General features: G+C 36.2%; 1 protein-coding gene across 1 annotated transcript in view; it reads right to left on the reverse strand.

Moving 5' to 3' along the window:
* The window catches only part of LOC141480948 (uncharacterized), a 76,699-nt gene extending 62,280 nt beyond the window's left edge, over positions 1-14,419 (reverse strand). The window contains exon 1 of the mRNA XM_074171693.1: positions 13,955-14,419. Within this exon, the coding sequence (XP_074027794.1) occupies positions 13,955-14,413 (459 nt within the window). The 5' untranslated portion in view covers positions 14,414-14,419. The remainder of the gene's footprint in view (positions 1-13,954) is intronic.
* Between the last annotated feature and the right edge of the window lie 357 nt (positions 14,420-14,776).

The following is a 14,776-nucleotide window of genomic DNA, read 5'->3' on the forward strand; positions in this document are numbered from 1 at the left end:
GTGAAAACGCTAACTCTAGTCAAATTCAATATGATTGAATAATAATAGTAATTATAATGAATTTCTTATTGTTTTATTAATATTCATATATTAGATGATAATTATATGGAAATATAAACATTACTAACTCAGTTGAATACACTCACTTTGTAACTACAAGTAAAATGGGAATGTGAGTATTATATCACTGAAAAATTGGAGGTTGCTCATTGTTTTTTTCATTCGATTTCAGTTCCACCATTTAAAGATGTGGATGCAGTACGCAAGTCAAGATTGGGTCGATGTTGTAGATCTCAAATCATCGGTTCAACATTTGTCGTTTAAATTGAAGGTGTTGGGTGATGGATCCCAACATGCAAGCAATTATGATATGAGTGTATGCTATGATGAAAAACAAATTGAATTATGTCATCGTGATGCTGAGAACTATCGGAGTGGTGCAGAAGTTTGTAACAAATTTTTGGATAATGAATTGGAACTGTGGCAACTTTGTGGGGTTATGATTGAACTGAACCTGAGAAGATTCCTGTATAGCCTCCAACCATACTTGCCAGAATGGATTATTCATCACTTTGAATTGAATGATGAAAATCGAGAGGAAATTGAAGATGGCCGCGAAAATGATGATTATGAGGAAGAAGTTATTTTAGATAGTCTGTATGTTCCTGTAAATCATAAATGATGTCAAATAAAAAACTTTGTATTATTTTAATGTTTTATTTATTTAAATCTCATGAAATACAATAGAAAATGATTACAAAACAATAAATATGTTATAAAATACAATACATGATATAAGTCAGTTACAAATAAAAAAAAAAGATCATAAAACAGTACATGATAGAGTAAAAAAAAAGTGTCAATATCTGCTATGAACTGAACCATCCAATGCATTGTATGTTGAAACTGTATCATGCGAAATTAATGCATATATTTTAGTGTTGTCTGGAAACTTGGTCTTCCTTGTCTCAAACTCAATCTTCATATCAATAGTTGATGATTTTGTTGCATTCGGTTGATGAGAACAATCGATGACGAATAGTGGATTTTATCTAAATTGTCCAATGTCCATCAGAGGTTCACTTATATCTTTATCATAATAACTTCGCTGGAAACTCTCAAAAGCATAATAAGCAGGAGCATCAAGTTTTTTTATCGAAATTCAAATTCCAACGCTCATATGGATAATTATCAGAATCCAAGTATACTCGAATACTATTGATATCAGCAGTTGTGAATTTTGTAATATCCTGTGTTCTATCTTCAGATGTGGTAGTACTTTGGAATGCGATGATGACAAAACGAGGAGTTTCTAATGCGTTAGTTGTTTTGATGGCCCATATGTCTGAAGAAGTCCCACGTAATGATGGTAGTTCATAGAGGTCCCACATACGATACGCCAACTTGATTTTGGCATTCAGACCGCTTTTGTTTATTCTACTCAAAAGTTTGAGCTTGTGTTTATCATATGGTATAATATGTCTTATTTTCCATTCGATTTTATTTATTTCCAAATCAGCATCAACTTCACCTATATACAGGGTGTCCCTGGACTTCCTCTTTTCCTCTCGGGAATGTATAGATGGGGTCAAAATATTACCAGTACTTCATATAACTTTTTTTCCTAAAAGTCTTCGTAATCAAGTTACGGGCCCTCGAAGTTACAAAATGAAAAATGTTTTTCTTTGATAACTTTTCAAGTGAATATTCAAAATCATCCAAATTTTGGTAATTGACTAAACAAATGAATTCCGTCGATGAGCTTTCATGCAGGAGTCAGTTGTTTTGCTACAAAGTCAGGAACGGACTACCCCCGATGGTCCACACCCCAAAACTTTGAAATGACAGATATTTTTCAATACTTTTCAACAAAATAAGGTTACTTGGAAAATTGTATGAATAAAAGTACTCGTGTGGAAAGTCGATCGCAGCAACGAGTCTTGATAAAAATGTAGTTCTACTCGACGACATCAAACCCGCTCGTCCACCATTATTTGAAATGAATAATTATCAAAGCAGAAATAATAATGATAACGTTAATTCAACAACATTTATAACAGGAATAATACAATGTATGCTAAAATGAAGTCGTAAACAAAAAGTACAGTACCTATATGGAAGTTTAAGTCACAATTGTGATAGCAGATATTTTTTCAAAAGAAATATCAAGTTCTGTAGATTCGTGGTGTTTTTAAACTAACAAGCTACTCTACTATGAAATATTGAATTCATTCCATATTTTGTATGTACATAATACGTGTGGAATAATCACGTTTCGTGTTGATCAGTTATCTGAATCTCATGAAACTCAACATTCGAATGTTTCAAATTCTTCTTCACAGCTAAACTGTTGAGGAGTTTCACTGATAATTATAATTTTATGGGAGAAATTCTTTAACACGAATCTAAATTTAGCTGAAAAAACGCACATCGGAAAAAATATTTACTATACTAATAAAAAGCAAACGAATGAACTACAAAAACGGCTGCATATGATCAGGTGAAAAATATCCAGGGAATAATTATGTTCCATTTCTTTCACAGATGTTGACAAAAAAACCTTTTAGAAAGTTTTGATAAAAAATGAGAAACTGGAATGCGATTTTGTTTTGTTGAGTGGTGCATTGTCATATGACTATCATTGTATTGTCAATATTCTATAGGATATTTTGAATTTTTTTGATATGGCCGAACAGTTTACATTCAATGAATATGCAGATATGCATGTATTTTATGGACGAGCATTTTGTAATGCTGCAGAAGCTCGTCGTGTGTATTTCGAGCATTTTCCCAATCGAACGGTACCGTCAAGAGAAACATTCGAGCGTGTCGATCGCAGCTTGAGAGAGACAGGTATGTAATAATTGATAATTAATTTGAGCACGTTGTTTTATTTCGATATTATTGTAGGTACAGTTTTGCCAAAACGAGGTGGTGAGGGCGCTCCTAGGACTGTACGTACCGTACCGTATTGGAGGAAAATATTTCTGATGCTCATTGAAGGATCATCAGCCGTCGCTGATGATCCTTCAATGAGCATCAGAAATCTATCAGAACAGTTCCATACATCCAAGTCCACTATTCATAGAATAATTAGGGAACAACTGCTCCACCCATTTCACATCCAGAAGGTACATGCCATGACACCTCAAGATTTTCCAGCACGACTGGAATATGCCAATTGGTTCATGGATAGGCAAAGAGAGGATATGACTTTTATTAATCGAGTTTTATTCACTGATGAAGCAGGTTTCAGTAGAGATGGAGTTATCAACTCTCATAATCTCCATATATGGGCCGAAGAAAATCCCCATGGGAAATTGCAAACCAAACACCAACGGAAATTCAACGTGAATGTTTGGGCTGGTATCATAGGAAACCATCTTATAGGACCATTCGTTCTACAGGACCGATTGAATGGAGAACGTTATTTGGAGTTCATTCAGAACGATTTGAATGGACTTTTGGAACATGTTCCATTGCAAACCCGAAGAGATATGTGGTTTATGCATGATGGCGCTCCTCCTCATTTTAGTTTGATTGTGCGTGACCATCTGAACCATATTTTCCACAATAGATGGATTGGTAGAGGTGGGCCATATTCATGGCCATCGCGGTCTCCGGATTTAAATCCATTGGATTTCTTCCTGTGGGGGCATCTAAAAAGCCTTGTTTACGCCACACCTATTCACACAAGAGATGCATTGTTGAATAGAATAACATTACATTGTGAAGCCATACGAAACGACCCTGGAATGCTATTTCAAGTACAGAGAGGGTGTCTTCGCAGACTAAGAAAATGTATAGAGAGAGAAGGTGGTCATATCGAGCAGTTTCTGTAGCGGATTTTTCATTTCTGTTTGCTCTTGAGGCTCTTGAGTTTCGTTAGTTAAACGTGTTTGCATTATAAAAATTCGTTATGAACATTTTACCTATCATTTCCATTTTCCTTAAAAACTAATATTTTCGAATAATGGTAGACATCTCAGGATAAATGTTGTTGAATTAACGTTATCATTATTATTTCTGCTTTGATAATTATTCATTTCAAATAATGGTGGACGAGCGGGTTTGATGTCGTCGAGTGAAACTACATTTTTTCAAGACTCGTTGCTCCGATCGACTTTCCACACGAGTACTTTTATTCATAAAATTGTCCAAGTAACCTTAATTTGTTGAAAAATATTGAAAAATATCTGTCATTTCAAAGTTTTGGGGTGTGGACCATCGGGGGTAGTCCGTTCCTGACTTTGTAGCAAAACAACTGACTCCTGCATGAAAGCTCATCGAAGGAATTCATTTGTTCAGTCAATTACCAAAATTTGGATGATTTTGAATATTCACTTGAAAAGTTATCAAAGAAAAACATTTTTCATTTTGTAACTTCGAGGGCCCGTTACTTGGTAACGAAGGATTTTAGGAAAAAAAGTTATATGAAGTACTGGTGATATTTTGACCCCATCTATACATTTCCGAGAGGAAAAGAGGAAGTCCAGGGACACCCTGTATATGAGTTTTTGAATGATCGAGCGATAATCAAAATCAATTCCTGTTTGGCATTCAAGATACTTTTGTTGTAATCTTCAGCAAAACCCATCAAATATTTCAGTGGTAGTTTTCCACTAAAACATGACTGTTTGTATACAAGATATCTTGCTTCAATTGTGAAAGTCCCCAACCAGATGTCAATAATGTGTTAGCATGAGATTGTCCAAATGATATCATGGTTTTCATTGTAGATGTTATCCCAGGTTTTCTAACAACAGCCACTTGTTCACCACCCATTTCATAACGAATTTCGTCAAAGAGAAATGCAATTGCATTATTCGAGAGATAGCATGTTCTCGCTACATCTTTGGGGGTGAATTTACCTTCTATGTAAATGAAGCTCTCGGCAATATCCAGTATAACATCTTGATTATTGATTGCAATTCTGATTTCATCCGAATTCCTGAATAGCGGTGATCCATAGGGCTTATATGTGTGCTCATGTAAAGTTATGAGAGAATGATCGAGCACTGGTTCATTGAATATATTCAACTTTTCACTGTTTGTTTCGAGCACCATTGTTATTTTCTCACTTTCAATCCAATCGATTTCAAAAATTCAAGATCACTCACAGACAGAGCGTTATGTGAAAACTGTTTAGCATACACTTGTGGAATGAGCTTCTTTTTATGCACACCTTTCTTTTTGATAGTGCAACTCGTTTGGGATTGTTCAATGCGATTTTGTCTATTATAAATGAAACCCAGAACAACAGTTTTTCGATTTTCTTCAATTCCAAAATAATGAAAATCTCTTCTTCACTTCCAAAACCGATAAGGTTATTTTTTCCATCCAAAATACGCACTGTAATGTTGTGAATCAATTGACGACCTTCTGGACTGTCAGGCATATATATATATTACTGTGTGGTTTTTAGTAAGTTTGTAGCCAGGTTCAACATCAATATCGAATGAGAAAAGAATGTGGAATTCTTCACCATTTATATATGAACCAAATATTATATTGCAATCTAAGCGGATAAGTCTCACAGTTGTAATGTTTATTGGTAATGATGATTCATGTATCTGATTTGGTGGAAATATTCCATGAGCGAACCCCATCATTTCTGCTATAGAATTTGGATGTGTCACATCAATTTCATATTTGGATCGCATTTCACATTTGAATGTATTATTATTGGCGTGTAGAAAGAAAATATCATCTGCAACGACATCATTTGGTTTTTTATCATGAAACAATCTGAACATGATATGTTTCTGTATGACGGCATTGATCTCTTCTATTTCGTAAGCACCACATGGAATTTCAATTGTCAACTTTTGGGGTATCGATGAGTTGTCATTACTGATTCTAAAACTAACTAAGTTATTATATTATTGATTGTATTGCATCCATAGAATCCCAAAAGTCCTAATCCATAACGACTGTTCCTATCCAATTCAATTGGTAGAGAAAAATCCGCATTCAAGACACTTGTCCCCATAGCTTGTAGCTCGAACTTTCGTGACATGACTGATGAATATTTTGAAACACATTTCAATTCATTATTGTACACAGCAACAGCACATTTGAGACAATTTACACTTTTTGGAATGTGTTGTATTGTAATAAGTATCATTTTTATTGATACCAATATTCACATCCTCTATATTACAAATACAACACATAGATTTTCGAGGTATAGGACCATCATTAACATCCGAATATGAATTTTGATCGTGGTGGTGCTCATAACAATATGTATGTTTCATTATATCGATGTCATCTTGCAGATGCTTAGACAACTTTTCCCAAACATATGCAATCTCATGTGCAACACATGCAAGTATCACTTCCTTAGGCATATTTGCAAGCATCACTTTATCCATTTTTTTCAAGGTACCATATTTTGAAAACATTCTAAGTGAAAACCCCATTCCCTTGATAGCCTTCCGATCCAGTTTTGGTGTTGAATTCATTTTTATTTGGAAAATTATTTAGAGAGAAACTGCAAGCACAAGTGACCACAGAGAACTGTATTAAATTTCTGTTGTCGATCATAGTTATATTTGATTTTTACATTCGAACATTTTCGAAAGAATCGAGTCAATTCCAATGGTGGGGGTAGATCTCCAAAACTATCGAAATATGCGACTTCTTTACCACATTTTTTATATGCCACCCAATGTATTCCTGGTCCACTTATTCCATCTAAATTAACAATAGCTGTCTCGTTTTGTTTTGGACCTGTAGATGGTAATCTATCACGCATAAAAACACCACGAAAATGTGAAATGTTTAGTTTTTGTGCATAATAACTGAGATCGAGATCAGTAAGAGGTCTCTGTGGTAGGGATTCAATTAGTTTTTTCTTTTGTTTGTGGCTTTGTATGGTTTTAAATATAGTCCTAAACCTTCACGGTATGGTTTGAGATATATTCCACTTCCGCGTTTGCCTAATGCTACAGCCTCCATGGTTTCATTGTGACGATTGGCTGCCATTAAAGCCGCTCTGCTGCGTCTTTAATGGAAGCGGCTCCCGCCAAACTTCCTAGTGCGGATAGTCTAGCAAAAATTGGTATCAATGGTAAAAGTCCACCGATGTTGGGAACAGGAATTATGCGTGGTGTGCGGATTTTCTTCTTTCCACCGGCAGCTTTGAGGTATTTACGTGCTGCCTACAATGCCACAGTGATCGCTTTTTGCTATTATGCGTCACAAATTGATTCCCACCAGCTTTCTTCAATACATTTCGCACTTTATCGACTATCCCAGCACCAAATGCAACTTTTTTAATTTTATTTTTCTTCGTTTGTTTCCTCTTACATTTTTTCTTATTGGTACTACAACCCATGCCCATATGTCTTTTCGCTTTCATAATGTTGGTGACAAGTAATGCAGCTGCTCTTTCCCCAATACTCGCGTCCTTCGATTTAACCCTATCCCAAGCGCTGTATTCAAGTTCTTTGTCGGCTAAATGTCTCGCTGCAAGATCGGATGGATGCTTAGAATATTGAATATCGTATTTTTTGCATTCAATATCTAATTTATTGATTTCAGGATCGTTACGAGCTAAACGTTGTTTCAATTTCGAACCCAGTCCACAGTATTGATAACCTCCGGGTAGATGTAATTCGAAAGGAAGTTTGTTCATTAAATCATTAACAAAACCAAAACCTCTTTTAATTTTACGATCACTTTCAATACGTCCGTATGGTACACATTGAAATGAATAAGATAATAACATTTATATAGTCTCCAACCACGGCACGATGCGCATTGTGAAACAGAAAGAAGAGTTTGCTGTAGATAATCTAGATGAGAAATTTGGGTGTGGATTGAATGGACAAAGGGTATTCAGACATGGTCCACTACTTCCATCATCAGTTCGAGGACTCATTATAGGACCTTCAAATTGTAGAAAGACGAATGCAATGATATCACTATTAACACATCCATAAGAACTGAGATTGTGAAATGTGTATCTCTATTCGAAATCACTCAATAAACCTGAATATCAGTAATTGCGAAGTGTTTTGGAACCTATGAAAGGATAATGTTTTTATACATTCAGCAATAATGCAGAAATAGTGGAACCCTCCGACGCTAAGCCTAATTCTGTTTTCATTTTCGATGATGTGATATGTGAAAAACAAGATATTATTAGATCATATTTCTCAATGGGGCGTCATAGCACAGACATATTCACGGGTACCCAAACAGTTAGTGCGTGACAATACCAATTTCATTATAATGTTCAAACAAGATGAGACGAATTTACATCACATTTATTCAGATCATGTTTCACCCGATGTAACATTCAAACAATTCCAATTGATGTGTGTTAAATGCTGGGAGGACCAATATGGATTTCTAGTCATTGATAAGGATAGAAAAATAGATGAAGGTAGATATCGCAAAGGATTCGATAGTTTTATATACCCATGATCTTGTTTTTGGAACTTATTCGATCACTGAATATTGTAGAGGTCACTTCATCAGCGAATTAAGCTATAATTTGAAAAAGGGCAATATGAATACATAAAACGATTCTGAAAATAAAAACAATGAAATGAATTTGAAACGTCAACTAGTAGAGACAACAGAATCTGTCAGGCAGAAATTCAACTCTATCAAGAATGATAATATTGAAAATCGTACGACACTTGAAAAATTGTATGAGCCCATAATGAAACCATTGAATGTTTCATCATCAAACGCTACTTCTAAATCACCAGTGTTATCACCAAATCATGGAACTGTTCAATCTACTTCAAATTATCCCATGAGTACTCCAATAGGAAGAAAACAATCTTTTGCTAGTGTATCATCTGTGAATAGTGACACGAGCACACTTCAAAACGATATGAGAACAACTCTATTCGAAACACCATGATCGTCCCACATAGATTCCTCGGATCCTGACACCTTACCTGATATGAATGAAAGTGGTGAAGATGTTTTGATGGAACATTTGAATAATGTAAAATCTAGAAATCCAGCATATGATGGAACATTTGGCGTACGTATGGATCCTATTACACAAAAGCTGAAAATGGGAAGTCTAGTGGTGCATTTCAAAGATGGAAACATTTCATTTTGGGATGCTAATAAAGTCAAAAAATATGAATGCGCAGGTACTCCAGAATTGTATGATATGATCTTTTAGAAGAATCCACAAGATGTTGATAATGAAGAAACTCGTCAAGTATATTCCAAAATATTAAAAATAACGAATGTTCCATATAAACAATATCATCTGAAGAGTGGTTTTAAAAATACAAATTCTAAAAAATTTCGTGAAATTATCAAACCTCTATTAGACTCACGACAATATCCAATAAGAAGTAGAAGTAAAATTGGTGGAGCACTCAAACGAGTGAAAATGGAGAAAATATATAATTCTAAACCTGTGTATTATGTGTACTGGAATTCACCGAAACAGTTAGTTGCTCGCCTGCGACTATTGGTAGCTTCAAAGTCAGCTGGACATACCGGACATGATAATGAAATAATTTCAATAATTGAAGAATTATGTGAAGAAGGTATGATATATTAATATATATCTATAAGTAATGATCACTGTCACATCATCATTCAGTGCAGTAACATTATCACTTTTTTCCTCTTTAATCATATTGAAATAGAATGACGAATGAAATAAGTGATATCAAACGACAAGTTGTTATTGAATTACATAGACCTGCAAGACGTAATTTTCGTAGAAGAATAACCACCATCAAAGGTTTTGCAGATCTATGGCAAATAGATCTAGCTGAACTACAACCTTATTCAAAAAGTAATAAAGCACACCGATATATTCTTGTAGTAATTGATTGTTACTCAAAATATCTGTGGACTGTGCCAGTTAAAGATAAAACAGATAGTACAATAACAAATGCAATGAAATATGTACCGAAGGAAGCCAAATTATCCCCCAAACATATACAAAGCGATCAAGGGAAAGAATTTTTCAATAGAAGCTTCTCATCTCTCATGCGAGAATATAAAATCATTCATTATCCAACTTTCAGCACAAAGAAGGCAGCTATAGCAGAAAGAGTGATTCGTACAATAAAGGCATGACTGTACAAGGAATTTTCGATGAGAGGTCACCACAACTGGCTTGATATTCTTCCAATTATAACTAGTAGATGTAACAATAAAGTTCATCGTACAATATGTATGCCACCCATCAATGTTGATTCAACAACAAAATTGAAATTTAAAGGTATCAATGGAATAGGAGGAAAACAAAGTAAACCCAAATTCCAATTGAATGATATTGTACGTATAAGCAAATACAAAAATATTTTTGAAAAGTCTTACCACGGAGCTCTTCAAGATTGTTAAAATTAATAAAACCACCCCAACGACTTATGATCTTGAAGATATGAATGAACAACCGATTAGAGGATGTTTTTACGAAGAAGAGTTATTACGAACCGAGAATCCTGACGTATATCTGATTGAGAATGTGTTGAAGAGAGGAAAAAATAAAATATTTGTAAAGTGGTTAGGCCTTCCTAGCGAACAAAATTCTTGGATTGATGAATCAATTATGGTTCAAATGTATCTAATAGTGCCCCAATGTTTCCCCAGCCATTCGCAACGTTCTGTGTATACCAAACCAAATTAATTGTATACTCCATTCCCGCTTATATTTTTCAACTCACGATATTGAAAACACATTATCATTCCCAAAACTGATCGCCATCACTTTGAAATGCAGTATCCAACTCTTTTCGCCAATTATCTCTCACTGATAATGCCGTCTCATAAAGCTTAGTCGACTCCTCAAGCTCAGCCTGAGCTTGCATTTTCGAACGTTGATGGAATTGATTATCTTTACCAATTTTTGAACGGAGTTCATCAGCATCTTTAGACATTCTAGCCAATTCAACCTTCTCTAATGCAATCTTGGCATCTAATGCTTCAAGAGTTTCATTATTAGCATTAATAGCTCGCTCACTCTTTTCAAGTTCAGCAATAGTCATATGTGCCTTTACAAGACGGCATTTTGCTTTCCGTTTCATTTCTCCAAACCGATGGAGTGGACTGAAAGAAGATAGCGGTTCAGCTTTCAAATAACTCTCCATTTCTTTAGGAGTACCTTTCGGCTTCCTCTTCGATCTGTCACTTTTCGTTGCGGGTTTTTTCTGTCGCACAACACTTTTGGATTCTTTCTTTTCTTTAAAGTCAGTGACAATCGATGAAGATGCATTAGTAACCTTCCTCTTGATTGTTCTAGATTTCTTGTCAACACCAAGAGGAATGGTAGATGAAGAGTGTTTGAGTGATGATGATTGCGAAACGATAGGTTTTTCAATAATAATTTGCTCATTTGGTTCCGGCACATCTGCAAAGTTAACTAAGTCGTTAATATCAAAATCATTCATCGAATCTTGGCTCGATAAATGTAATACTGGAATATTTTCAAAATCAGTCTGATCGATATCAACAAGTGGTGAACCATCTTCAGCAATCAATAGCGGCATAGGTGATGATGTTACTGAGACCTCACCATTTATAGAAGAAAATAAACTAGCGCATGCGCTCTTTCATCAACTGGCACATGCGCTCTTTCACTGAACTATTCACGCATGTAACAATCTTAGTCATTTAAGAGGAAAACTTTGTGTTGCATGCATGCATTTTTGAATTTGAGAAAAAAATACAAATAAACTCAATATATATATATATATATATATATATATATATATATATATATATATATATTTATTAATAATAGAGGACAATAACGATAATAAAAAATATTAATATGTCTCTGTAGATGTGGAACGTTCTTTGACTCTATTCCTCAATATTTGTTGCTCATGCGTCAGACACCAACATTAAAAAAATTAATTCTCTAATTTGGGTAGAGTTAACCAACCTTCTCACACAGATCCCAAGTACTTCTACATGTATTGCATACATGATTCCAACAATTCATGGAATATGTATCACAACGCAAACAACGTTGCAGTGGAGCTGGAACGGCAGCACAGGTACCACAAATATTTCTACAGATACCTATATTATTAAATATTATAGGTTCGGAACACTTCAGACACTGTAACTGTTGTTGACGATAATCCGATTTTGTTCGCTTCGGCGGATGAGAAGGAGGCGATAGTTGAATCCGCGACACACAATCACTACACATACCAGTACATGGATTGATTGAATCCTTAGGTCTACTCATTTGGCAAAAGTAGCACACAATAGCCCCTGCAATCATCATTGGGTAGACACACACTTTTGGTTTTTCATTCCACTCTTTTGGAAACGGCATTTTACTAATTCGATTATAAACATTATGAGATGACTTACAGAAACTCTGAATGCTCTCTCCTATACCGACGATCTCTATTTATCTCCTTGTCTTCCACTCTAAACGAGTCAAGTGGTAGTCGCACTACCACCACTACCTATATGAGTCGACTTGCAAACCTAGAGTTCATTCATTCACTCTGCATCTGTGAGAAAACGTTAAGATGAATACTCAAAAAATAGTTGCTGCATTAAACAGAATGTCTGCTATTGATACTGATAATTGGATAGACGAGACAGATGATGAGGATGTCAACATTCCGCTAGGGGAAGTGATAGTTGAAGAAGGTGTTGGAGTTGAAGAAGGTGTTGGAGTCGATGAAGTGGAGATTGACCTTGAAGTCAACGAAGTTGAAATTGAGGCTGAGAGCGATGAAGATGAAGACATGGTCGTTGAGCTAGTCGTGGATGGTGGAGGTGAAGATGAAGGGGTTGTAGCAGATTCATCTGAAGGTGATAGCGCTTTGAGAATCGGTCACCGAATGCTCAACATCACCGATACCTTGAAAGATCCTGCCGATTTATATTGCTTGATGAATGCGCATGTGCAGATCGAAACGATTGATGGCAGCATAAAAAAGTTATGTTGGTGCTGTTTCCGATTTTATTCAATAAGGAACAATAACAGTGGCTGGTATCAACACGTTAATATCCACGATACGGTCTAAATGATGGAGATGGGTCAATATTGGTATGAGGCATGTGAAAGACCGCTTACGAATTTCATGAGAGTATCAGCTTGCGTAATATGCAATAATGTGAAACCTGTGGCAGAATAACCCTGGACCTATTGGTCAAAAAAAAAACAATAGCCCTTTTCAGGGCTACATTATTCACACAAACATTAGTTAGTTGTATCAGTATTCATAGATTATATGACAAATGAATAGTTTGACAATTAAAAAGTCTCAGTTGGAAATTTGTTAGTATTTGAATATCTATACATTATATCACAAATAAATTACTACTTTGACTGAAAAGTCGAAATTTGGAATTTGATAGTCATTGAATATCTATGCATGTGATGAATACTACTTCAAATGAAAGTTGAAGTTGGCATTTTGTCATTCATTGTATGCATATAATGATGAATACTTTTACATACATACATTTTGTTTGAGACTATAATGTTAACATAATGTTAACAATGGTATGAACCTGTTTCTGTTTGGAAGTATAATGATAGCTCAGAAAAGAGCTATTTTTTTTTATTGTTTCAGTCTTTAATTGTAGCCCTGAAAAGGGCTGTGATATGGACTAACGCTCCTCATCATCAGAAACAATAATTATGGTATCGTCATTTGAATCAGATGATATTCTAATGATATCATCCTCATAGTCATCTGAATCAGATGATATACTCATGATGTCTTCGTGGTCATAATCATCTGAATCAGATGATATACTGATCACATCATCCGCATAATCATCTAGATTGTTATCGTCAACAGCCATCTCAAACTCCTCCTGAATACCTTGTTCTACTCGTTCTGCGAAATCATCAGGAAGATCATAGATTCACCTTTTCACCCTTTAGGCGGTTCATGTTAGCCAACGCGGCCTCACTAGATCGGGCAGCATGTTCTATTTCTTTGCACCTCTGTAGTAAAGTATTCATCTTTTTACTCACCTCTCCGATAGGCTGTCGCACTTGTGGAACCAACACCTCAGGATCCGCCGGTGTCGCCACCAACGGAGTCAATATGACTAACTCCGGAGAAGACGCTTTCGGAGTTTCCAGTGCTGCTGCTGGTGGTGTAGAGGCCCTCTTACGAGAGGTCGACCAACTACCTGCATAAGGATTAGTCCTATTGCAAGTAGCTCGGTACTTAGGAATAGGACCAAGCCTCGCTGCAGGTCGTTGGCAAACCTTCTTCACAGCCCTGACTTCCTCCTCCTCCTCGAATGAGTCCGGGCTGGTAGATCTGCACCTAACTCGCGAAGTGGTTGCCTGGTCACTGGTCACCGGCCCCGAAGTGACTGCCTGATCACTGGTCACCGGCCCCGAAGTGGCTGCCTTCTCCTGGTAACTGGACACCGGCATGATGGATGCCACAGCATTATTTGTCTCCTGGGTATTGGTTGCCATTCTGAAAATGAAAAATAATACAAAGTTAGTTGATATAAAAAAAATAACATTGTTAACTTATTCAAAATTCAAGTTGGTCACTAGAATGTACTGCGCTATACTGGAGTGGACTGCTCTCGATGAGATGACTTGTCGTACTGATTGTTGTGGAATGCTCTCCGAAGGGTATCGACATCAATGCGCGAGTGGTGGGAAAATGGTGGGAGCGCACTTGCGCGTTGAGGGTAGGGGTGTGCATGCGCAAGTGTTGGGAGTTGGGGGCGGGGCGGGGTTTCGGGAAGGGGGCGGGGCTTCGGGAAGGTGGGCGGCCTCTCTGAAAAGTGGGTGACGCGACGGGGGGGGGCTTTCGGGCCACGCCCACTG

The sequence above is a fragment of the Leptinotarsa decemlineata genome, unplaced genomic scaffold (assembly GCF_025532065.1).
Source record: "Leptinotarsa decemlineata unplaced genomic scaffold, Ldec_3_MD MMD2_tig00000035_RagTag_RagTag, whole genome shotgun sequence".
NCBI classification, from domain to species: Eukaryota; Metazoa; Arthropoda; class Insecta; order Coleoptera; family Chrysomelidae; genus Leptinotarsa; species Leptinotarsa decemlineata.